Source organism: Parasteatoda tepidariorum, chromosome 1 (genome assembly GCF_043381705.1).
Source record: "Parasteatoda tepidariorum isolate YZ-2023 chromosome 1, CAS_Ptep_4.0, whole genome shotgun sequence".
Taxonomy (NCBI): domain Eukaryota; kingdom Metazoa; phylum Arthropoda; class Arachnida; order Araneae; family Theridiidae; genus Parasteatoda; species Parasteatoda tepidariorum.
In genome coordinates, this window is record NC_092204.1 from 69,870,069 (window position 1) to 69,897,978 (window position 27,910).

At 29.9% G+C, this 27,910-nt stretch overlaps 1 protein-coding gene across 3 annotated transcripts in view; it reads left to right on the top strand.

The window, feature by feature from the left end:
• The first annotated feature begins 6,339 nt into the window (after positions 1-6,339).
• Positions 6,340-27,910, top strand: part of LOC107446827 (interferon regulatory factor 8) — a 34,591-nt gene continuing 13,020 nt past the window's right edge. The window contains exon 1 of one of the 3 annotated variants that reach the window (XM_021144327.3): positions 6,340-6,440. Coding sequence is in view for 1 of the 3 variants with exons in the window: in XM_016061594.4 (XP_015917080.2) it covers positions 25,241-25,244 (4 nt within the window). In the remaining 2 variants the exon portion in view is untranslated. Of the gene's footprint in view, positions 6,441-14,582; positions 14,694-25,225; positions 25,245-27,910 lie in introns of those variants that run through there. The other 2 variants (XM_071181998.1, XM_016061594.4) reach the window with 2 other exon arrangements.

A 27,910-nucleotide genomic window follows, 5' to 3' on the forward strand; every position in this document is an offset into this window, starting at 1 on the left:
AAATTTGAATGAAATCGGTAAAATAATATTTGAGTGATAAATTTTAAAATAGTCACATTTTTAAAGTTTCATCTCTGAAGAACTGTTTCACTGAATTCGTTGAATTTTTTTTTCATATAAAAGTATATAGTTGAAATTACATTACCTTTTTTTAGCTATCGGTTAAATAGTATTTCAGATACGAATTTTTTTTTTTTAAAAAAATAGTTGTAGTTTTAAATGGAGTTAAAATTTAAATGCATTCAAAATTGTTTCAACCTTATTAAATAAACTATTAAAAAATAATAAATGATTATTAAAAATTATTTTTGACATGATATTTATCTTTGAATAAACAAATTTTATAAGTTCATTGTAAATGACCGGAAAACTGGGACAAGGGCATTGTTTGTCCCATAGCATGCGCAGATCATCTGTAATCGGAACAAACACTTGAATTATCTTTTGTCTATATGACTTTGGAACATTTTTATTAACTTCATAAGGTTATGCGTTATCCGAAAAGAAAGGAGTGAAGGAAAATATTGCGTGCGACAGTTGCAATACCTTGTAATCTTGACTTGGCTTATTTATCATTCTCGGAAAATGTTTCGGAAAAAAAGGGAATTTTCCCGTTTAAGTAATATTTAAAAAAAAGGATGGGAAACTGAAAGATGAGGAAATGGGCAGAGAAAAAAAGATATTATTTTGGCGGCAATACAATCTGTTGTAGCTTATCGTAAATATGCTAATCTATACGTTAGATAAATAGAGCCAGAGTTTAACGGTTGAAAAATGTTCTTTGTTTGTTTATCTTCATCATTAATAAAATTTTTAATCGTTTTATTGTTTTTTTCTTAATACTTGCTCCTAAGTTCAAGAGGGGTTCTCTGTGTCATCTAAGTTGTCCCGTTCTTATATCTCGGTGAATCTAAAGAATTAAAAAAAAGTATTTAAAAGATATAAAAATCATAAAATGATTATTATTAATTTCTCAGCTCTCTGTCAAAAAACTGATGTTGCAAATAAATGAAATAAATGAATATCAATTTCGGCTTAAATACAAGAACTCTTATTCTAGCGAGCAATAAATCGCATCAGAATTGCGATTTAAATTTTTTTTTTTTTTAAAAAAGCTTGTAATATTTTTAAAATGAATGGTTTGAATATTATTTTTTGAGCATAATGTTTGAAATTAATGTTTCTACTCAGAGGATTTACTTCTTTCCCTTCAAAAAAAAGGTTTAAAAAGAGCATGTAAACATAAGATGGAAATGGAATTTCTTCCGACTTTTTTAGCCTTCTCTTTCAACGTTGTTTCATCGTATTTCCTCTACCTTATGTTTTTGCGTCAGATTCAGTTTCATGCACCGTTTAATTGTGTTAATTCTAGTCCGTTATATCGTAAGCTTTTTAATGTATCTGATCGCCTTCTTTTATTAGCTAAAATTGCGGTAAATTTAAATTTTTTTTGTTTTAGATTATAGCTAACATTTTAACTATTGAAAATCTATTATCGACGTTACAGTATTTTAATGAATAGTGTAAATGATTTGAAAAGTGATTCTCATTGTTTCAATTCGTTACATTCAACTAGGATATGCTAATGTTGATTTGCTCAATATTTTGACAACATGTGATAATACTTCCGAAATTAAGATTAATTTACATAACTAGAAAAGTCTCAAGCTTAAAGCAGTGAAAAAGAGTTTTAATGAAGAATTTTTATCACTGATGCATTTCAAATTTTATCAGCTTTACTTTCCTACAAATGATCCGTGATTTGTTGATGATGTGACCGTTTTATGTTTTTTCTATCTTAAACATTATTTGTGTCCTCTAACGTGTATACTTTTTGTTACTTACTTTCTGGAGAGGACTTTAAAAATATACGTTAAGGGCGATAATTCTGGAAACTATTCAGAAACCGTAGCAAAAAGAAAACTATGTTTAGAAAGGGTAAAAGATCTTGCATTGAGCACAGTACTGATTTAAAACATTCTCAGTGGTAGACGGATCATGGGTTAGAGTTCCCTTGCCGTCAGGCTAACCGCGGGAGGTTTCAGTAGTTTTCCTCTCCATGTAACGCAAATGCTGATTAGTTCCTTCAAAAAGTTTTCCACGAAGGCAAATTTCTCTCGATAGTTGATCCAAGAGTTCCCTTGTCTTCTGGATCGTGTTCAAAATTACAAAGCTACGGAGTAGAACATTAGTAGTCGTAAACCCCAAAAATTGGATCTGCTGTTCAACGACGGTTATAAAATGAAATCCTTTGCTATTAATTCATGAATCCCAGAAATTAATAGTTTCAAAATTAGTTTATTCAAATATGAGAATATATTATTTTTGTCGACTAAATCACTTTTAAATGGTAAAAAAATTCTAGCTAAAAAATCTCTTTTTCAATTGTCAACGTACCATGATGCGAAGGTTTGCACCCAGACTATAAAAAAATCTAATCAGTTAACTCCCCATTACTTCGTGAATTTTCAGCTGCTTTTTTTCATTTTTATACAAATTAGTCTCAATTAAGAAAAAACATGCAAAAGTACAGTACAATTCTTAACCAATAGCAGATTTTTTTTTCTTAAATTTCTAGTTAGAAAACTAATTATTTGAAAGAACCACAATACTCTTGTTGCAGAAATTTCGAAGTTAAACTTGATTAAGAAATCTAGAAATTCAAGAAACTGATTTAAACTATTTATTTTTTGCAAAAATATTTATACTATTATCCAGACAAAGCAAGAATTTTGTAAAGAAACCGAATATTTCGATTCGAAACTGAAATTTCGTAAAGAAACGGAGAATTTCCAGAAAGTGAGGAATTTTATATTTTCCGCAACGATTCGCGTTTTTAATTATGCCTCGGCTCTCAGTTTATTGAAAATAGTAAGGTTGTTCGGTTAAAAAGTTTGTAATTATCGAATTTTGGTTGTCGTTAGAAATACCTATAAGCGTGAATCGCAAATAAATTGTATTCAGAAGTTTTCTCAAGTTGATAATTTAATTGTTCTTTAATGGCGATCTAATATCTTTTATATTTATAACTTATTTTGATCCTGATATTTCGGAGAAACTCATATCAATTCTAGGAAATTGACAAGATTAGTTTCCCTTTGACGATAAGATAATAACATAAACAGAACTTTGAGATATGTACGTAAAGTGCGATTATTCTTCATTCCTTAATATAAATTATAATTACGCATTTGTTTGTCAATTCCATGCATAAAATTTACTTATATTTCTAAGGAACCTAAAAAATAATCTTATCAAGTATTTGGAATTCATCTAATGGAATGTTTTGCATTTTATCATTTTAAACTGTTTTTATTGTTAGTGTTCTGCCGGCATGAGTTATAAATGAATGACATTGCTATGACTTTCTTAAATTCTAAATCATTCATATCATATTTTCTCCTGGATTTCTGTAATTTATGAATACACAAGAACCGAATATGGTAAAAAAAAGTGTACATAACACGATGTCAAGAACACCATGTATGAAAGTTTGAATTGCTTACATAGGTTAAGAGAATTGCGAGGAGTATCTGTTGTGATGCCTTTTCGATTGACAAAATATGGAAGACATATTTTTATTTCATTATTAAAGCTAATTGAGTTGCCCACAACTATTTCTTAGAGATATCATTCCTTTGCTATCAACACTGGACACAGAACAACCTTTTTCTTTAAAATGCAAATATGATAGAGTTTGAAAATATTCAACCACCTGATATTTTGAAATTTATAAATTACAGTCTTGAAAAATATATTTTTGGTTTTGTTTTCATAAAACTGAAACAAGAAATACACATCGTGATAATTCATATCGCCTAGAAACCGCAACTTGCGGTTTGTTGTTAATAATTGTTTACATCATCTCAGATAACGATCACTATGTCCACAAAGAGTTTAATATCATCGATTAGATTATAATTTCTAATGAAAGTGTATTAACATCTCTTATTTAGCGAAAATAGCCCCAAATGAATTGTTGAATACTAGAGTTTATTCACCCAAGAACTGGATTTGGCTGTACTATGCCAAGCATAAACAGTTAAAAGCAATCGAGGAAAGCTGATTAAATGCTGCTACAATAACTCAATTTGATGTGAGGAAAAAAAGGGGAAAACAGATCACTGAGGGGGACCTTCTTGCGATTGTATGACTAAAGTATGTATATAGTGCACAAATAAAAAGAGAAAAAAAAGACGGAACACTTTAAGTGAATGATTTCAAGTATGTTAGCAATTGCAAATGATATTTTAATTAGATAAAAACGTACTTCGTCTGAATAAACTTACCTTTTTTTGATACACTATGATTCCTGACAATCAAAATATAAGGGGTAGTCGCAATCTTTGCAATATGGTCCTAATAGCTTGTTAAGGAGAGCGGCTGAAAGTTTGGACCCTTCAATGTTGATTTTACTCTAGAGAATTTTTGAAACGAATTAAAAAATTCGTTTATCTAAAGATAATTCCATGCAAAGTTATAAGGATAAAAATTAAAAGTTGTTTCTTTTTTTCCTTGTGCACTTACATTATATTGCTTATAGAAATAAACATTTTTAAATTCACGTTATTTATTGTAAAAAAATCACGTTGTTATGTGATTGAATGTTCTAAAAATATTTCAGTTTTAAAACCATGTTTCGCTATAATTAAGTGTATTTTTTTAAAATTTCTTATGTTATTTTATTAGTAACTTAAAGCATGTTTTTTTTTCGATACCATATTTCAAAATTCGTAATAGTGGAAATTCGAAAAGGTTATTCAAGCAAAAATATTCGAAACGGAACCATCCTGTTAAAAATTTTGGATCGCGTGGAACCTCATTTAAATTTACTGCTACTTTTATCAGGTAACAAATTGGACCATATTATTATTCAATTCTATCCTAAAACATTACACGGTTCAACTTAAAGTACTGTTCAGTTTTACACTCTATGAAGTTAGCGGCAAATTCGTGTGATATTATGGTAAAGATAAAAATATTATGGTTCACTTCATCACATTGGTTGAATTTTGAGTTCAGTAATGCAAATTAAAGAAAACTTTGAACTATTATTTAAAGAAAAAAAACGCGATAAAGGTGTCTATTGCTAATTATTTCGTATTTAAATTGGTACACAGTATGTAACAAAATGATATATTCTCCCCCTTTTTGTTTCAAATCTTCAATAACTGACAATAGTTTTTTTTTCCAGCAGAAATAATTACCATTATAATTATTTAGGATGAATTTTTTTCAGAAATTTAACGTATGTGTACATACATATTTTTATTTAATGAGGGTTTCATTTAGAGAAAGATAGGTTAACTTTTGTTAATTTTTTCTTAAAGCCATTTATCTCCTCAAAATTTGTATTAATTTTGAATTAAATTTGTAGTCATTGATACTACTTTGTACTCTGATTTTAATGTGATATAGAATAGACTAGAGTGACTTGAATTACTGTGTTAAATTTGTAATTTGTTTTAAATTTGATGTGTGATTACGGACTAGAATTCCTGATAACTAGTTAGATAGCAGGAACTCTATTATTGACTGCTGTGCAGATATTTAAAAATAAATTTTAGCATCAGGTTAAAATTATAAATCACGTTATACTCGTCATTGCTATCTTTTTCTGATTGAGCAGAGAGAAGTTGATGCATTTAGAAAGTGGGAAATATTCGAATGGAGTAATAGTTAAAGTTTTAAGCAGTTTTTTTGTGTTTATGGCAATAAAAAATTATCATGAAAGCCAACAAAAGTTTTTATAATTGAACATTTATTTGTTGTTAGATTATATATTTTTGAAACAGCTGTTTCACTCAAATTTTGTTTTTCTTATAATTCCTATCAATGGCACATTATTTTTACACTATTTCTTCATTCTGTGATATAACGTTATTTACAAACTGAAAACTTTTTTTCCTATTACAACTTTGAATTATATTGGCGGTCCTATCTTTGATTTTCGTGGATTTTAGAAATAAAGCTGATTATTTTTGCCATGACACGCTACTAACCCTAATTATTGATTTACAAAGATATTAATTTACTTTATGAATTGGAAATATTGAATGTTCTATTGATAACAAAATTATGAGTTTCACAGTCATTCTCCAGAAATTAAAATTTCGCCAATTTTCCTTTTTTAACAGTCTACAACTATCAGTAAGGATTTAAATTTGATGATTTTTTTTTCAATATTTTATTGTGTATTCAAATGAAAACTTTTTCAAAGAATTTAGAGTTATCCCTGAATCACTTTATCTTTTTTTTTGAAAAGCTAACGGTACAGAGAATTCACTTCAACGAGATAACGACTAGGAATAAAAAAAATAAAGAAAATAAATTAGCTGTCATGTATTTTGCGATCTCAAAATTTTTATTCCTTTGAGTTTAATCAAAGAATGCTGCATTGCTTTTAAAGATTTGCATTTTGAATTCTTATGAAGGACGAAGTAAGATTATTTTCTCTTTTTTTTCAGCTTAAGGAATTTTACATGTAAAACAACTACATTTAATGTTCGTTTTTACAGACAACTTTTGGCGCAGCAGCAGTCGATTTATTACGTTAGAAAGTTTAATATTAAGAATTGCAATTAATTAAAAGTTTACATAATCGTTAAACAATAATTACCCTTACTTTTGTTAAAAATGGATCATTTATTATCTTTCTCAATATTAAAAAATCGTTAGCGACGCCACCGCCGCTGCTATAAGTACATTACATTACATTTGTACTTTATATTACATTTTGTTCTTTATATTACATTTTGTTTTCTTGTGCAAAAACTATATAAAACTTATAAATTTGATAGGAAATTTGATGGAAAGTTTATTGAGAATTGCGCATGTAGTACGATGGAATAAAAAGGTTTGACATTCGATAATTAGCACGAGAATTATTAACTGTTAAACTTGTACAATAAAGTAAAAAATACAAAGTGGGCCGCTCTGCAGTCCACAAAAAACAGATGATTGAAATTTGAAGTTCTGAAAGCGCCATTTTAATTGGTAACACAGGAAGTTTCGAAATTCCATTTTGCTCGAAAGTTACTGCAATTTTAGTGGTGTTTTTTTCTCTTTTTTTAGGTTTAAATAATGACTATTTATTCATTGATGTAGGAAATTTTATTTATCACTCTAGAGAATAACTTTTGATATGCTTCACTTATTGTCGAAAGGGATAAATACGAGAGTGAGTGAGAGAGATTTTGCCAGACGTTAATCTTAACATTCATGCAAAAAAAAAAAAAATATTTAATCAAAAATATAAAAGACTCTAAGAGAGATAAACACCATTTACAATTTGAATTGTTCCCTAGATAATCATATTTCCCATATGCAACTATATTACTGTTATTAAATAATTATATTTAATGTTATTTATAATTATATAAGGTTATCGTGACATATTATTGACGAGAAAAATGTCCCCTAATTTTTTTCTTCTTAATGTGTTACGCATGTATACGTTAGTTTTTTTTTTCTTCTAAGTACAGTTGATTATTTTTCAAATTTTGGTTATTCCTTATTTCGTTGCGATCAACATATTAATAAAGTGTTCTTGCATATAATTATAACTAATAAGCATAATTAATAAAATTAATTAATTAACATATAATTAATAAACATAAATCTCTAGCGTAACCACGCAAAAAGGGCTGAACTTGTTTCTTGCACGTGGTGACGGCTAAGTTTCGATTTCATTGAAATTCTATTTTTTAGTTGAAATAAAAAAATTATAAAAGAAATAAAGCGTGTTTTATATGTTTTACATAAATTGTACTATCGAATAAAATGGCACAAATATTCATACGAACGAAAAGTAGAGAGAAATAATTCTATTTTTCAAATGACTGTAAGAATAAGTTAACATTATTTAATGTATAATACTAACTGATCAAGGAGTTATGCACCAGAAAAACGTGAAAAAGCATAATTTTAGCTATCCATTATTTTAAAAGAAATTGATTTTAAACCATGAAAGCTATAACTTTAATTTTAAATAATAACATGTTGATTTTAACACTCAATTCATCAGTTACATCCAACTGATAAAGGTTAGGCAACAGAGAGAACATTTTTCATTAAGATATGCACAGTGTTCTAAAAAAATTAACGGACAATTCTGAATAATTTTTGATCTAATGACCGGATTTTCACGATTTAGAACTCAAGGCGGCTTGAGGAGGCGACTTAAAATAGGCTAATTAATAAGTGCAGACGATATTTTAAGTTACGAAATCAGACACAAAACGTACTTTCTCTAATTAAACATACCTTCTTTTTCGACGGATTCCGAGTTCTGATCCTCGAAATATAGGGGGTAGCCACAATTTGGGAAGTATGGTCTCAATAGTTTAATCAGGAGATCGGTTCAAAGTTTGGATCCTCTAATGTTAATTTCACTTTTCACGTATTTCGCTACATCTCACAAATTTTTCAAGCATATTGAAAATGTTTTGCACAGAGTTATAAAATTCGTATATAATTCCATGCAAGAAATAATTTTTAGTGAATATTTATTACTTTTTGTAATTTTATTTAATGATAGTCAAAAAAAATTTAAATTGGAGGTTTACAATTTCTTACATAATTTTAAAAAGTGTAATTTTTCTGGCAAAGTACAAAATTTGAATTAATCTGATCGAATAGTTACTGAGAAATAAAAATGTTTTAAAGAAATTCTATATTCAAAATTTAATAAATTAATAAATGCTAAAATTTGCCGTTCTTTAGTTAACAACTTTTTTATTGCAATTTTCTCTCCCCTCTTTTGTAAACAGTTAAATCCTTCTTTGAGTAAATTAATGACCGAAACAAAAATGCTTTAAAAAATGTGGTTTGGTAATGACTTCGATGAAATAGGAAAAAAAAATCAAAAGCAAAAAAAAAAAGAAGAAGAAAAATATTTATTTATTTTTTAAAAAAATAAATAGCTAATAAGTATAAACTTCCCTATAAACTTCTCTAATCTCTAAACAGTCCTATTTTTGTTTACAAAATCTTTTTCGTTGCCAGAAAATTAATAGCATCTTCGATTTAATTTCCATTTTATCATAAAGTTTTAGTTTGAGTGCACTTATTTAATACTGTTAGTGAAATTAAGAAATAATAAATATTTTTAATAAAAAATAATATTGAGTCCTTGAATTTTCAAAATCTAATCATTTTTATCGATAATGACGTAAAATGATCGTATCCTGAAAGAATTTTTGTTTGTGTTTTTGTTTAAAGTTTCAATTTACTCATTCGAGAAATTTATGTCGAACAAACAATAAAGTGACATACATAAATCTGATAAAAAAATACTATAAATAATAGAAATGATGTATTTATCACATTTTTTGGGGGAAATAAGATATGTTTGAAAAAGATTAAGAAAAGTTAAGTGTAAAACCATTTATTGTTCAATTACTTTTCCGTTCCCAAATCTCAATTTGGGAGCTCAGTTTATTAAGTAAGTTATAAATTCCTACTCGAAAATATAGTTAATGAATCAAGCTAAAAAATTTATTTTTAGAAATATTTGTGCATACGCATTAAATAGTACAATGTAGAAGAAGTAAAATGTTAAAAAATTTCCCCTATTACTCTCATTTTGGAAAAAAAAAGATGCGGGTAAAGTATTATTTTTGGTAATGTTATCTAACTATTATGAAATATGTCGATTTTTATATTACCAGACTCTCGAAAAGCTTTAAAATACTTAAATATTTCTAATTTAAAATTGTTGCAATATGAATTGTTGCAATAATTCAATTGTTACAATAATTAAGTGTTTCGTCTTATCTTATAATCGTAAATTGTTACAATAATTCAAAAAAAAAATTTTAGAGTTATGTTTCCGAAAAAATTTAAAGTGAAATTTATAGCAAAGTGTTTTTTTGAAACAATCATGAAGTGTTTCGTATTTATCACTCTTAATATACATAATTAGAATCCCTGTCAAAAATGAAGTAAATAAGCTGAATATTGAATATCAAATTAATATTTAAGCTAGGGAAAAAGAAAAATATGATGAAAGACTGGCGAATATATTGAAGAATATTGTGCCATAAATATTAACAGCTAGATTCATAATTCAAAATAACAGTTAAAATATTTTTCTTAGTAAAATATAGACTATATGGCAATATTATCTTTCAAAAGATGAGGAAAAATATTAATATTCTTTGTTACCTTTCCAGAATTATAGAAAGGAAAAAAGCTAAAAAAAACTAAGAAACTATTTTTGAAATGTAAAAATATTCAACAAATTAATAATAAAATAAAACATTAATTTTAAAATTTAAGTTTTCTTCAAGTAGACTAAAGAACAGAAAATGATACAATAATCAGTATATTTGTCACACCCTAAACGAAAAACGTAAAGTGTGTCTCTTTATACACTGTTCAAAACAATTAAGGGATACTGAGGTTGTGGTCACCTGAAAAATTGTTTGAATGACTGATACATTATCGACAGACGTAGTAGGCTATATGAGATGGAAATGACATTTATTTGACAGAAAAAAAATGCATTTTAGAGCTTTTGGGTACAAAAGGAAAAAAACACAATTTGTGCATATGAGAAAAACAGGTAAAAAAAGGTGTTTCCTTAAAAGAAAATCATTTTTAAGAGGGTATCGGTTCCCCGGACAGCCAACAACATTGAACACCTTTGAGGCATCTAGTCAATGAGGTTATTAATGAGGGGCTGGAGTATTCTGTCTCAGTTTGTGGGGATGGTAGGCTTCTAGCAATTAGTCTACCTTGAATGTCCCAAACATGCTCGATTGGGTTCATATCCGGAGAACACGCTGTCCAATCCATTCTTATGATTCTTCCTCCAAAAGGAAATCATTCACCAAGTTAGCACGATGTGGCCTTCAATTTTCGTCCATTAACATGAAGTCATCTCCAATTACAGCTGCGTAAGGGACTAAAATAGGTCTTAGGATCTCATCCCTATATCGGCGACCGGTCAGAGCTCCATTTTGAATGATACGGAGATCGGCGAGCCCATCAATGGAGATGTCAGCATAGACCATCACTACTCCACCGCCAAATCTTACAATTTTGTGCACGAACACGTTTCTAGAGTCACGTTCCCTCCATATGAAAATACGCCTATTGTCAGGATGAACGGAAAAACGGGACACGCCAGAGAAAATAATATTCATTTCTCCTCCTGTTCACATGCTATGTTGCCCACTGCCTGGGGTGCGACGGTGCCTTGCTGTTAACGTGACACACACCATTGGTCAGCGAGCATACAGACCTACAGTGTGAAAGCGGTTTCTGACAGTTTGTGTCGAAACTGTGGTGCCAGTAGCCGAGCGAAGGTGTTGTTGAAGAAGAGTGGCATTCATATTTCGGTGTCTTACACAGCCGTTAGCGTTAAATAACGGTCTTTATTGGACGTTGTTGCACGTCTACGCCCTTGCCCTGATCTTCGGCCTGCATTTCCAGTCTCCAAAAAAGCTGTTCCAGATCCTGGAAATCACACTTTGTGAAACTCCAATGGCTTCTACTACTTCAGCCTGTATTTGACCTCCCCCTAACCGGCCAACAACTCTCCAAGCTTCTGATTCGGTTAAATGACTTCGTTGAGAACTCATTCGTTCGCACTCATTGAAACAACGCGCTTACTGAATGTCGATCATTCTTTTCCGTTTTGTATTACATTAAGTTGAAAACCAAATCAAATTCGTTGCCACTAAAGCGTCGTCTTCGACGTCAAACTCGAAATGTGCATACTTCGAAGTCTGAAAAAATATTGCATTAGTGACTCTCTTCTTCCATTTTATGCAGAATAAAAATTTTTGTTCTTACCATTATTGTATACAAGACTTACTATATCCTTTAATTGTTTCAAGCAGTATAGTAAGAGGAAGAGGGAATTATCGGCACTGATGGAAATCTAACCTTGTAACCTTATTCTTCTTTTAGGTGGGACAAAAATCGAATTATTTTCTCCATTTAGTTCACTTGAAAGACGTTATTGATTTTTTAAATTTATTTTTAACATATATTTTTTGTGTCTTTCAGTCTATGTCAAAAAAGGTAAAAATATAAATTTCTATAAAAGCAACATTTCGAGAAGGATTTTTAAGTATTGTCATTATTCACAGGACTCTAGTTTAAATTTGAGAGCTCTAGCAAGTCGGAGGTATGTCAAAATTTCGATCGACGATTAATTCTATATGAAGATGAATACTGCTTGCAGCTGTTTAAAAGCGGTTGAAATTTGCATCATTAGCAAGCACAGAGTTCCAATGAAAAGTCGATCACTTGATCACTGTAAGTAATTGGAAAAATAGTCGAAATTTACATTGACGATAAATTCTAATGGGCTGTAGGATAATGCTAAAAATTATTTGAAGAGAGCAGAAAACGATTGAAATTTGTGTTCTCATTTACTCCAGGGATTTTGAGTGCTTTAGCTAGTCGAAAAGTGAGTGGACGCAGTTTCATAAACGTACTTGTTTAGTGTTCACGGACGTAACATTCGAGGACGAAAACATGATTTTTTTATACTTAAAGTACTGATGCATATAAAATTAAATCCTAAAAGTTAGTAAGCAAATCTTGAACACTTCAAGTTATCGATGTATTAATTTATTTATTAGATTTACGAAAGATAATGAATTCTACTGTACTACCGCGCAAATAAAAAATCAACATAAGCGACAAAAAATTCAAAATTGAGATTTTTATATGTTTGGCGCCTTTATATGGCAATCTACATATTGCAAATAAATAAATAAATAAAAAAATTCTAAAGTTTTTATCAGTTTTTTGAAATTCAATTTAAGCGTTCATAGCATTAGCAATAGAAGAAAAAATGTTGTCAAATTACTTTTCTCGAAATCAATCGTAAAGCCCTTACGTTTTTTTTTCTTTTCAATTGCACGGCGGCAGGGGTGTGGGATAGCCTGGTTGGTAGGATACTGGGCTAATGACCAAGAGTTCGTGGGTTCGATCCCCGCCGGCTGGAGACTCCCCGTGTAGTAAATGGTGACTGATACACGCTAAATCTGTCGAGTTACAAGGTCCTCCATGCTCCCATAACAAATCAATACCTCTGTGGTTACTGATTCAGGAGTTCCCTTGTCTTCTAGATTGGTTCATAATTACAAGGCTGCGGAGTTGAACATCAGTAGCCGTAAACCCAAAATTGGGTCGGCTGTTCAACGACGGATATAAAATATAAAATAAAATTGCACGGCGGGAGTATATGGGTCTAGGGAAGAGCTTTGTTCTTTCGCCGGTCCGAAATGAGTCAACATTCTTTTTTCTAGTCTGTGTTCCAAGTCAAAAGAAAAATGGATAATCTTAAGGCTTCGAAAATTCCGAATAGCTTCATAAGCGTTAAACTTTTTAGATTCATGCAATTGCTCTATCTATATTTTTTGTACTCTTTGTATAATATTTTAATATTTGACGATTGCATGTAGAATGAAAATAAAATGATAGCTCAATTTCTCGTTATTGCACTTTTAACAAATACGTGTGTTTCTTAAACATTATTGTTTTGTAGACTTGTTTCTAATCTTTTTTCTTTAACTCTTTTTCTTTAACTCCTTTACTTTGGAAAATTATTGGAAATGAATAATTCTAGAAATTATCACTTTTCAATGCACAATGTGCAACTGAACTTTGACTTGGTTGCCTACGTGCAAGGAGGCCTTTTGTATTCGACAAAACAGCATAGGTTTAACTTATCTCTATTTATCATAAATTGAAAGAATTATTTATCTGCTATTTCAATAGAATTTCGAAATTATTATCCAAAATTGTTCTACGGAATTTTTAATTTAAGGAAGGTGGAGTTATTTTTTGAAGAAACACGCCTATTTAGTTTTGCGCACCGATTACTTTTACAGTACTCTTCCCCTATTAGTACGAATCTTATGAACCATTCCCTAAAAAGTGTGATATTTGTGTTCGAAGGTGTTGTTNTTAATAAATTAATAAATGCTAAAATTTGCCGTTCTTTAGTTAACAACTTTTTTATTGCAATTTTCTCTCCCCTCTTTTGTAAACAGTTAAATCCTTCTTTGAGTAAATTAATGACCGAAACAAAAATGCTTTAAAAAATGTGGTTTGGTAATGACTTCGATGAAATAGGAAAAAAAAATCAAAAGCAAAAAAAAAAAGAAGAAGAAAAATATTTATTTATTTTTTAAAAAAATAAATAGCTAATAAGTATAAACTTCCCTATAAACTTCTCTAATCTCTAAACAGTCCTATTTTTGTTTACAAAATCTTTTTCGTTGCCAGAAAATTAATAGCATCTTCGATTTAATTTCCATTTTATCATAAAGTTTTAGTTTGAGTGCACTTATTTAATACTGTTAGTGAAATTAAGAAATAATAAATATTTTTAATAAAAAATAATATTGAGTCCTTGAATTTTCAAAATCTAATCATTTTTATCGATAATGACGTAAAATGATCGTATCCTGAAAGAATTTTTGTTTGTGTTTTTGTTTAAAGTTTCAATTTACTCATTCGAGAAATTTATGTCGAACAAACAATAAAGTGACATACATAAATCTGATAAAAAAAATACCATAAATAATAGAAATGATGTATTTATCACATTTTTGGGGGGAAATAAGATATGTTTGAAAAAGATTAAGAAAAGTTAAGTGTTAAACCATTTATTGTTCAATTACTTTTCCGTTTTCAAATCTCAATTTGGGAGCTCAGTTTATTAAGTAAGTTATAAATTCCCTACTCGAAAATATAGTTAATGAATCAAGATAAAAAATTTATTTTTAAAAATATTAATATTAATAATAGCATTAAATAGTACAATGTAGAAGAAGTTAAATGTTAAATAATTTTCCCTATTACTCTCTTTAATTTTGGGAAAAAAAAGATGCGGGCAAAGTATCATTTTTGGTAATGTTATCTAACTGTTATGAAATATGCTGATTTTTATATTACCAGACTCTCGAAAAGCTTTAAAATACTTAAATATTTCTAATTTAAAATTGTTACAATACAAATTGTTACAATAATTCAATTGTTACAATAATAAGGCGTTTCGTCTTATCTTATAATCTTAAACTGTTACAATAATAGAAAAAAATTTTAGAGTTACGTTTCCGAAAAAATCTAAAATGAAATTTATATCAAAGTGTTTCTTTAAAAACAATCATGAAGTGTTTCGTACTTATCGCTCTTAATATACATAATTAGAATCCTTGCCAAAAAGGAAGTAAATAAGCAACAACATTGAACACCTTTGAAGCATCTACTCAATGAGGTTATTAATAAGGGGCTGGGGTATTCTGTCCCACTCCTCCAGAAGAGTTCTTTCCAGTTCTTGGAGAGTTTGTGAGGGTGGTAGGCTTCTAGCAATTAGTCTGCCTTGAATGTCCCAAGCATGCTCGATTGGGTTCATATCCGGAGAACACGCTGGTCAATCCATTCTTATGATCCGAAAGGAAATCATTCACCAAGTCAACATGATGTGGCCTGCAATTTTCGTCCATTAACATGAAGTCATCTCCAATTGCAGCAGCGTAAGGGACTAAAATAGGTCTTAGGATCTCATCCCTATATCGGCGACTGGTGAGAGCCCCATTTTAAATGATACAGAGATCGGCGAGCCCATCAATGGAGATGCCATTATAGACCATCACCCCCACCGCCAAATCTTACACTTTCATACACGAACGCAGGATTGTTTCTAGTGCCACGTTCCCTCCATATGAAAATACATCTATTACCATTATGAACGTAAAAACGGGACTCGTCAGAGAAAATAATATTCATTTCTCCTCCTGTTCACATGTTCTGTTGCCCTCTGCCAGTGGGCGCTACGGTGCCTTGCTGTTAACGTGACACACACCATTGGTCAGCGAGCATATAGACCTACAGCGTAAAGGCGGTTTCTGACAGTTTGTGTCGAAACTGTGGTGCCAATAGCCGAGTGAAGGTGTTGTTGAAGAAGAGTGGCATTCATATTTCGGTGTCTCTGAGCCGTTAGCGTTAAATAACATTCTTTATTGGACGTTGTTGCACGTCTACGCCCTTGTCCTAATCTTCGGCCTGCCTTTCCAGTCTCCAAGAAAGAAAAAAAAAATGGTTCCAGATCCTGGAAATTACACTTTGTGAAACTCCAATGGCTTCTGCTACTTCCAACAACTCTCCAAGCTTCTGATTCGGTTAAATGACTTCGTTGAGACATCGCATTCATCGAAACAACGCTCTTACTGAATGTCGATCATTCTTTTGCGTTTTGTAATACATTAAGCTGAAAGCCAAATCAAATTTGCTACCGCTAAAACGTTGTCTTCGACGTCAAACACAAAATTTGTATTCGGCGAAGTCTGAAAAAAAATTGCATTAGTGACTCTCTTCTTCCATTTTATGCAGAATAAAATTTTTTGTTTATACCGTTATTATACACTCTATAACAAAAAAATCGACGCACCAAGAAGAAATTCTCCGATTGAAACGAAAATTGGTGGATAGGAAGACAATGTACAGAATAATAAATGATTAAGATTTCTGAACAATTGAATAGTTTAGTGCAGAGTTACAGTAACAAGTTCAATTAGGTGTTGACCCGCCTCCAGCCTGGATACAAGCTGCCACACGGCGTGGCATAGACCGATAAAGCACCCGGATGGTCTCTTGCGGTATTTTCTGCCAAATTCGATCCAATTGTCGAACGAGGTCATCAACATTCCGTGCCATATGCAATCGCCTTTCCATCATATCCCAGACATGCTCGATGGGAGAGAGATCTGGTGATCTGGCAGGCCAAGGAAGAGTTTGACAAGCTTGCAGACAGTTCATAGCAACACGTGCCGTATGTGGTCTGGCATTGTCTTGCTGAAAAACCAGCCCAGGGCACTGCAAAAGGAACTGAATCGAAACAGGTCTTAGGATGTCGTCGACGTACCGCTGTGCAGTAAGTGTACCTTTAATGACGACCGAAGGGGTCCGGCTGTCAAAGGCGTCTCAGTGCTTTCCTGGTGCGTCGATTTTTTTGTTATAGAGTGTATACAAGATTTACTATATCCTTTAATTGTTTCAAGCAGTATAGTAAGGGAAAGAGGGAATCATCGGTGCTGATAGAAATCTAACCTTGTAACCTTCTTCTTCTTTGAGGTACGACAAAAATCGAATTATTTTCTCCATTCAGTTCACTTGAAAAACGTTGTTGTTTTTATTTAACATATATTTTTCGTGTCATTCAATCTATGTCAAAAAAGGTAAAAATATAGATTTGCTTCAAAAGCAACATTTTGAAAAGGATTTGTAATCTGAAGTATTGTCATTACATTAGTCAGAGAACTCTAGTTAAAATTTGAGAGCTCTAGCAAGTCGGAAGTATGTCAAAACTTCGATCGATGATTAATTCTATTTGGAGATGAGTACTGCTTGCAGCTGTTTAAAAGCTGTTGAAATTAGTATCATTAGCAAGTGCAGAGTTCCAATTAAAAGTTGATCACTTGATCACTGTAAGTATTTGGAAAATGGTCGAAATTTACATTGACGATAAATTCTAATTGGCTGTAGGATAACGCTAAAAATTGTTTGAAGAGGGCAGAAAACGATTAAAATTTGTGTAGTCATTTACTGCAGGGATTTTGAGTGCTTAAGCTAGTCGGAAAGTAAGTGGACGCAGTTTCATATATTTGTTTAGTGTCCAAAGACGTAACATTCGAGGACGAAAACATGATTTTTTATACTTAAAGCACTGATGCATACAAAATTAAATCCTGAAAGTTAGTAAACAAATCTTGAATACTTCAAGTTATCTATGCATTAATTTATTTATTAAATTTACGAAAGATTATGAATCCTACTATACTTCCGCGCAAATGAAAAATCAACATAAGCGACAAAATATTCAAAATTGAGGTTTTTATATGTTTGGCATCTTTATATGGCAATCTACATATTGCAAACAAATAAATAAATAAATAAAAAAATTCAAAAACTTTTTTTGTTTTTGTCAGTTTTTTCAAATTCAGTTTAAGCGCTCATAGCATTAGCAATAGAAGGAGAAAAGTTGTCAAATTACTTTTCTCGGAATCAATCGTGAAGAAATTAAGTTTTTTTTTTTTTTTTTTTTTTTTTCCAACTGCAGGGGGGCGGGATAGCCTGGTTGGTAGGGCACTGGGCTAATGACCAAGAGTTCGTAGGTTCGATCCCCACCGGTCGGAGACTCCCCGTGTAGTAAATGGTGACTGATACTCGCTAAATCTGTCGAGTTGCAAAGTCCTCCATGTTCCCATAGCAAATCAATACCTCTGTGATTACTGATCCAGGAGTTTCCTTGTCTTCTAGATTGGTTCAAAATTACAAGGCTACGGAGTTGAGCATAAGCAGTCGTAAACCAAAAATTGGGCCGGCTGTTCAACGACGGATATAAAATATAAGATAAAATTGCACGGCGACATTGCACGGCGGCGAGTATATGGATCTAGGGAAGCTGTCCAAAATGGGTCAATATTCTTTTTTCTAGTCTGTGCTCCAAGTAAAAGAAATGGATAATCTTAAGGCTTCGAAAATGCCGAATAGCCTCATAAGCGTTAAATTTTTTAGATTCATGCATTTATTTTATTAATATTTTTTTGTACTCATTGTATAATATTTTAATATTTGAATAATAAAATGATGGCTCAATTTCTCGTTATTGCACTATTAACAAATACGTGTGTTTCTGAAACATAATTGATTTGTAGACTTATTTCTAATCTTTTTTTCTTTAACTCTTTTACTTCAGAAAATTATTGGAAATGAATAATTCTAGAAATTATCACTTTTCAATGCACAATGTGCAACTGAACTTTGACTTGGTTACCTACGTGCAAGGAGGCCTTTTGTATTCAACAAAACAGCATAGCTTAAACTTATCTCTGTTTATCATAAATTGAAAGAATTATTTATCTGCTATTTCAGTAGAATTTCGAAATTATTATCCAAAATTGTTGTACGGAATTTTTAATTTAAAGAAGGTGGAGTTTTCTTTTGAAGAAACACGCCTATTTAGTTTTGCGCACCTATTACTTTTCCAAGAAAAGCTTCCCCTATTAGTACGAAACGTATGGATCATTCCCTAAAAAGTGTGATATTTGTGTTTATTCAATTTATTTTCCTTAAAGTGGTACTTTTCTTCCTTTTTTTAAAACTTTTAAGCCTTCCAATTACACATTTCAAAAGAATTACATTTATTATATCAGAAATATTATGATTAATTATTTAATTTGCATATGTAAAACTTCACATTTGTCTCCTGTCTCTAGCTTTATAGTCAGATATAAAGCGCGACATGACATATTGAATTTAATAAGTATTAATCATTTGCATGAATTACAGGTTACAACTCTTCATAGAATGAAATATTGTAAACTTTCAGCCAATAGGTTAATAATTTCAGCTTTCAAATCAGCTTAAAAATAAGAGCATATTAATTAAATCAAAGCCCACGATCGAATAACTAATCTTGACATCGATAGGAAGAAAGCCACTACTCTCATCAGACTAAAAACAAAACATCATAAAAACATGAACATTTCTACAGATGGGACTAGAAAATATCAAAACTGTGGCAACTTTCTTAATGTGGAACTGACACCATATCATGTTTTTAACTGCCCTGCAGTCGCTGCCATAGAAATAACAAAAACTATTCAAGCACACCATGAAATATGATTCAATAGAGGATACGACACCAACCAACCAATTAAATGAAAATATTCTTTCTTAAACGTCAATATTTTCTACGTATACAAAGAACATTTCATTTTCAAAATATGCGATCATTGCAGCTTTACGGTAACGTAATAACATTAGTCGTAACGAAATAGTGTATTACCTATATTTGAAAAATAATCATTTGTATTGTCAAAAAATTCACTTGTTGAGATTTTACTTGTTGAAGAGATTTAAAACGAATCGAATTTTCTCTTTCTACTACTACTGCATACATATTTGCTTCTACTACTTTTGTTTTAGCGTGAGCTTTATAAAATACAAAAAATAAGGACTCCATGAGAGAAAAATAAATTTCCTTAACTTAACAACTTTAAATAAATTAACAATAATGGCTAAGTAGTCAATATTTAAAGCACTTAAATTTGTAATAACTGTCAAAGAAATTGTCGAAAAAAAAAGAAAAAAAAAAACTATAATATAAAATGGTCCTATCAGTACGTCAAATTTCAACTCCGTAGTTGCATTTCAGCGAGAAAAAGATTAAGCCAAGATGGATTTTTTTTTCTTAGAAGTTTAATAGTTCATAATTCTCAAACAAATAATCGAATCATAGTTTTTTTTTTACTCCATCGAACTCTTTGTGCATTTTTTTGCACATCATCGTTATTTCTAGTTTCTGTCCTATAGATATTGAGAATCGAAGCAAAATGTAACATAAAATACAAAAAAGTGAGGAAAAAAAAACTTGAAATGACAATAACTTTCGTGCAAACTAGAATTTCGAAGAAAATTTTTTTCCGTTTAAGTTCATAAATAAATGTGACTCTTTCAGCATGTTAAATTTCAACTCTACAGTTGCGATCCTGCTACCTGTAGAGCGGCTCATATGGTATTACTTCAGACAAGTTTAACTGTTAATAATTCTCGAACATAAATTTTTTTATTCCATCGTAATCCCTGAACATTTTTTGACACATTTTAGTAATTTTCGATTTCAAAATCTAGAGTTTTTTCGCCGAAAAAAGGTTAAATTGAAAACCCAAAATCTTTGGCGGCTTTTATGATTTTTTAATATAAATGCAAATATTTTTTACATTTTTTTTAATAAAATGAAGTTCAGAAAACGATTATAATATCGATTAATTTATTTGCTACATTTATTACTATATTTTTAACCAACACACTTAGTAGATGAAAGTAGCAAATTCCGTGTTTTCAAACATATGAGCGGCAAAATTAAGAAAGGTGTTAAATGGCACCAGGAAGATGAAAGCTTTCCCTAGAAAATGGTGTCGTTAACCATGATTAGAGGTTGAAAATCGTAAAAAATGCATGCAGACTGTGAATCTAGAAGAGGTCAGTTGTTATGCTTGTATATTTTTAGCTTTAAGGCGTTTCATGATTGTATGATGGTGACTCTACACATTATAACCTCCAGGTGAGTAATTATCTCGATGTCACAAACCCAGAAGAGTGGATTAAATACATGGTCTCCAAGTTCACCAGATCTCAATCCAAGAGACCTTTCCAATGGGGTAATCTTAAATCTTTAAATAATGCGACGTCTCTAGTCACACTAGAGGATTTCTTTGCGAGGGTTATTACCACTAGAGCAGGCATCAAAAGAACATCCGAACGCACCCGAGAATAATTTTTACATTGTAGTAGACTGCGCTATGGCGTCAGTGGACACCTCTTTGAACGACTTTAGTAATAATTAATCAATTGAATTTTTTTCCTTTAGAAAATTTGTAGTATATTTTACTGTTGTTTCCAGTTGGCGCCGAAACCTTCATGGGTTTTCACAATTTTCGTTGTTTGCAAATAGAAATTTTATTGGCCTTCAGAACCGGACAAACAAAAAATGCTTACAACGGTAATTTTAATCAAACTTTTTGCACTATACTAGATTCAGTCTCATCTAGAAATTTCAAAATAGTTTGCTTTAAACAATTAATGCAACTTGTTTCACAAAATAATAATAATAATAAAAATAATTCCTATGCGTTGTTAGTAAAGCATCTTAAGAGGGTTAGATAAGTTAATTGCTGTCAGAGTTAATTTTTGCTTCTAGATTTAATTCACTCTCCAACAATCTTCAATCATAGAAGATTAAAAAATTAATAAAAATATATTCATCACCCATGCATACGAGTATAACACATGAATTTAAGAGTTAAAATTATTATAAATTCCTTTACATCATTCGTTAAATTTTTTGTAATAACGGCAGGCACTGAACTTTCGTTCTTCGCCATGGAAGATGCCGGAAATGTTGCTCATTTATCATTACCCAGTGGGCACCTGTGAACCAAAGTCACGGAGGCGAGCAACGTTACCCACGCCATACTGCCACAAACCCGTTCATAGGGTGGGCCACATTCATTCATTTACACACCAGAAGACAACACAGAGAGAGAAACATCCATGCCCAGAGCGGGATTCGAACCCGCGGCCATTAGCTCCGCAGTCAGACACGCTAACCACTCGGCCACCTGGCCGGCTCATTCGTTAAATAAATGTATGGATTGTGTATAAATTTAGTGAATAAAATAATTATTTTGAAGTATTCACCTACGAAGTAAATAGAATGTATCTATGATGCAGTGAATCGACCTCCTCAACAAAATGTAAGTAATATTCAAATAATTGATGACCAGTTAAGTTTATGCGTAACTAATATTCAATATTCAACTAATATAATATTCAACTAAATATATTTTTATGCATCCAAGTATCTTTTTTTAAAAGCAATCAGTCGTGACAGTATTAGAAAATTGAGAATTACTATTTATGTTTAAGGCTTCGTCTAGGAAACTTTAAATTTTTGGACTTAGTGTTGTAGTATTATTATTAATCGATTCATGAATCGATTAATGAGATGATTATAAATATTTTATTATATGTTGGATGGCAACAGCTACAGGAAAAAGAACAGCAACGATGAATAAATACTTACTTACTAACCTTCTGAATAAGATGTCTTGTATTAAAGCGATGAAACAACAATTCAGTGTCACTAAGAACTTTTGATTAGGACTTCAAATTTGAACTAAAACACATTAAATTTTCAGCCAATTAGGCAGAAAATAAATTTCCTTTAGATTTGTGTGGGGTCCTTTATGTTAAAAGAATTTATTGAACAAATAATCTCTCTGTATTAAAAAATCGAAAGCACCTCCGCTATTTTTGGTTTTTAATTTAACGTTACATTTTGTTTTGCTGCAAAAAAAAAATAATAAAAAAACAAGGAAATGTGTATAAAAATGTACAGTGCACATAAAGAAGAAAAAAAACGAAACACCCTGAATTATTTTTGATCCTAATGATCGGATTTTCACATTCTTGGAATCTTGATGGCTTAAGGGGGTGATCTCAAATATGCTAATTAATAAGTGCAGGCGATTTTCTTAAAATACAAAGTAAAACACAAAAACGTACTTTCTCTGAATAAACAAATCTTTTTTTCTACGGATTTAATTTTGGAATCTGGCAAATATGGTTCCAATAGCTTGGTCAGGAGAGCGCTACAAACTTGTGAGCGCTCTTGTTTTACTTTGTTTATTATTTGTTTTGACTAGTTAGTTAAGTTTATGCGTGACAAAATATATTTTTGTGTATCCAAGTATCTTCGCACTTTTCATTTTATTTTTCTACGCAAAGTTTTTCTGCTCTCGAAATTATGAAGCTGTTTAGAAAAATATGCAGGGAGTATGATAGAATAAAAGAGTTTAAGATTTTGTAATTAGCTTAAGAATAACTGTTAAATCAGTAATAAAAATCAGCAATTAACTGTTAAATCAGCAAGTCAAAAAAACCATATGGAAAATGGACGAAATATAATTTTATCATTTATGAACTTAAGGCGAATTAAGTCCAATTGCACGAATGTTATTGCAATTTTAAATGCTTTATTCGCGAAATAGAAAAAAAGGACTATTTATTCATTATTGTTGAAAAGTTTATCCGTCACGCAAACTTCATTTCAAATTTCTCGAATAAAACTTTTCGTACTAATACTAAATATTCTCCTTGGTGAAAAATAACTATTGTTACTAATTTATAATAGCTTAAAATTAAATAAGAATTTCAAGAACAAATTTTTCCTTGATTTCCTTGATTCCTAAATATTCTCCTTGGTGAAAAATAACTATTGTTACTAATTTATAATAGCTTGAAATTAAATAAGAATTTCAAGAACACATTTTTCCTTGATTTCCTTGATTCCTAAATATTCTCCTTGGTGAAAAATAACTATTGTTACTAATTTATAATAGCTTGAAATTAAATAAAAATTTCAAGAACAAATTTTTCCTTGATTTCCTTGATTCCTAAATATCCTCCTTGGTGAAAAATAACTATTGTTACTAATTTATAATAGCTTAAAATTAAATAAGAATTTCAAGAACAAATTTTTCAATGAAGTTGCAATGGTAAGAGAAAAATGAAAAGCGTTATCTCATAAGAGCTTATAAATCAATAGAGAAATTTATTAAATCTGAGAAACCAAATCTATGTTGATAATAGAAAACAATTTGAATTTAGATATAATAATCTGTTTATTGTCAGGAAACATAAAAAATGATTCTTGTAACCATTTCGTAACCCCATAGTATGACTATAGAACAAATGAGGGTGTGTCAAAATATTTAAATGGTGTCAGAACTTTCTCAAAAAATGAAAATTGGGGGGCACAAAATTGAGCATACACTTAGCCTAATTCATTTGCAAACTGAAATTAAATTCGTTTTAACACTATGCTTTTAAAGCAGTAAATATTTGCGTGTTTTTACGTTAATTGATAACACTTTCATGCAGTTTCACATTAATTCATTTTTTATTCTGTATTCTAGCTATGTTTTTGAGAATTAAAATAACAAATATCGATTAGCATTGCAGTAAAGAGATTTTATGATCGGATGAAATTGAGATTTATAAATTTTGATACAAAAGCAGTCACAAACATCGGATTTGTAATTATGCGCTTGGTCGCAAATGTTTTGAGGTATGTTATATGCAACTTGTATCGCATTTTTTCAGTTCATTCATTCAGCCCATTTTAATTTTTATGATAATGCATTCAAATATTTCGTATTACAAATATGGTGAAATCAGAAAAAGTTCCATCAGTGTAATCGAAATTGCGACCATTACAATTTTCCCAACTACATTTTCGAATCTGAATTTAGAATTTCGTACCTTCGAATTTTGTAAACGAATTTCGTATACACCTCTACATTCTGTCATTAGTTATAAATAATTTGACTTTAATCAAATACGACAAGTTTTTGTTTTCTATTTGTCTAATTTGTAAGCGTATCATTTAATTCAAAGTGTTGAGAATTCTATACTAGATTCTATTTTATATTTATTTATTGATCAATTTTTCCTATGCTTGGCATCAGAAACTAATCCAGCTGTCTCAATTACATAAAAGTAAAAACAGATGTTTTTTAAGCATATTGTAAAAGGAGTAGTTTAGGTGATAAATAGTCTGCAACATTATTTAAATTTACTAGGCTGTTTCAATAATCTTTTGTTGCTTTATTTGCCTTCTTCTACAGCCACTTCTAGATATCATATGGGTATGAGTACATTCATGTAATCTCCATTCTAAATGGTTAATTGTTTATTTTAACACTGCTATGTGGCTTATGATTAATTTTGAAAGTGTACAAGACTATAATAATTGCAAATATATAGTGTATGTGAATCGTTTTCTATAAAAGGTGACATTTGTGTGTCCCTTACCTTTATTCAATTTATTCTTCTTACAGTGATTTTCTCTTTTATTGAAAAACTAATAAAGCCCTCCAATTCCACGTCTTAAAAGCAATACATTATTATATCAAAAACACTATAACTAACAACTCAATTTGAACATGAAAATATTGAATATAAAAATAAAAACATGAAAATATTGAACATGAAATATGTTCTATGAGCAATACGAGGAGCAATAAATATGTATTATGTATATTTTTATCGATAAATATTAAAATTATTAGAAATCTATAACGTATTTTGCCTTTTGCCTTTTTATAAATTCATAATTCAGTAAGAAAACGTTTACCCTTTTTTTTTGCTTGTCACAACGGTCCCTTAATATATATGAGTAAATTGAGTACTAAAGTGTCAAATATTTTAACTTAATAAGAATGATCTATTAGTATGACTGCTTATTTTTCATATAGAAGTGAAATATGGTGTATTTTCAGACTAGAGATAAATGATTTTTGCATCCAAATCAGCTTAAAAGTAAGAATATTTTTATTACTTACCACTTCGGCTGTCCACACCTTTGATATTGCATTTTGCTTTTATAATTAAGTTTTTATTTTATTATTCATGACCATTTTATTGACCAAATTTGAAGAAAAAGACACATAATAAGACAATTGGTCCTAACTTGGCTTAGAAAAATATTATTTTTCAATATTTTGTCCCTTTCACTTTAATTCCTTTAAAAGCATGAGGAGTAACTACCACCACGATTATTAAACATCAATTCACTAATATATAAGACATGTTAACTCGATTCAATCTTGGGGAAACTTTTGATAGATGATGGTTGACATAGTCAAAAGATTCTTTCCACACGGACAGAATTACTATGACAGAGATTTTAATTAATAGATAATTTCTAATTTAATTCATAACTCTTTTTGCATAAAACATTTTTAAAGTAAAAATAAGTTTAAGAAACTAGTTAAATTAAAGCTTTTGAGTATTATTCATTAATTTATTAATTAATTTATTTTTTAAAACGATACATTCATTACAAGAATTGCCCAGAAATGAAATTTTATGCAGAATCGTTGAACCACCATACACAGTCATAGACAGGCATTTTTAAATAGATTTTATTTTGGAATAATTAATGTAACTTGTTCTGCAAAAATATAAATTTCCAGTGTGTCCTTAGTAGTTTATGTTTAAACAGTACAAAAAAAAAAAAAGAGAAAGAAAGAAACATTAAACTGCGGTTTGATTTAATTTCTACCTTTAGGACATTCTTGTTCACTTCTGTCCTTTAATCTTGGAAAAAAATATTCATTATCACATTACACATAATTTATAAATTTAAAATTGCACGCATTGTTTACAAGTTCTAATACTTAATATGCTCTTAATATGTAAATTACGCATAAATTAAGTTAGTAAAATAATTTTTTTTGAAAAAAGTGGAAAACTTTAGACTAAATATACAATTTATTTGATCTTGTGTTTTAAACAGTCAACTGAAAAGAATATTTTTATTCCTACATTTTGAAAGATCGATTGTTGAATGCTTTTACATTGTCTAAATTTATTTTGAAAGAATTTATCCAACAAATAATAAAAATATGTTAGGCAATGACACTTTATCTTTCCCCAATTAACAGAATAATTAAATGAGTAATGAATAAATATATGAAAAGTTCATGCCGTCATGATGAGAGTATGAGAGTCAATTGTACTTCATAAATCATCTTCTATCTTTTTAAGAAGACGCTATACTACGGGAGAAACTTTTCAGCACAAATTCTGTTTGATCTCCATAACTAATTTAAAATTTAAAGTACAGAAAAAGTGAGTTCAAGCAAACCTAGAGTAAGCCATGAAGTTTCAATTTCTAATTAAAAAAAATCAAAGTATGAAAATTCAAGCAAACTATTGAAAAAGAGGTTAACTTATTGCGTTATTCTCTCATAATTTATTTTTATTTCGATATTTTTTTAAAAAAATTTCTTCAATATTTGAAATTTCAAGGATTATTCTAATTTTGCTTAAACTTTTTATATATTTTAAATTTGAAATCACTTATGAAAGTGAAAGAAAATTTGTTATGAAACGTTTCTTACTCAGTTTACCGTCCTCTTAAATGACACCCTTTTTGAAGAATCTCTGATATATTTTTATTTTCATAACATTCAAGATGAATTTATTCTATTTAAAGCCATTTTTATCTTCCTTCAATTCAAAATTAATCCTTCGCTAATTTAAAATAATTATCTAAATTTTTAGAATTTTAATTTTTAGTTTAATTAAAACAAAAGAGTCTTTTGAATATTTTCCTTAAAAAATTTTTATTTTAAACAAATTTTAATTTAAATATGTATTCAACTTTATGACGCTTACACGCTTACTTATAAAAGTTTCACAGAAAAAAATTCTATTCAATATTTCATAATATATCATAATATTTCAATATATCATGAATTGTATTCAATATTTCTATTCAATTTTCTATAATATTTCAACTGAGGTA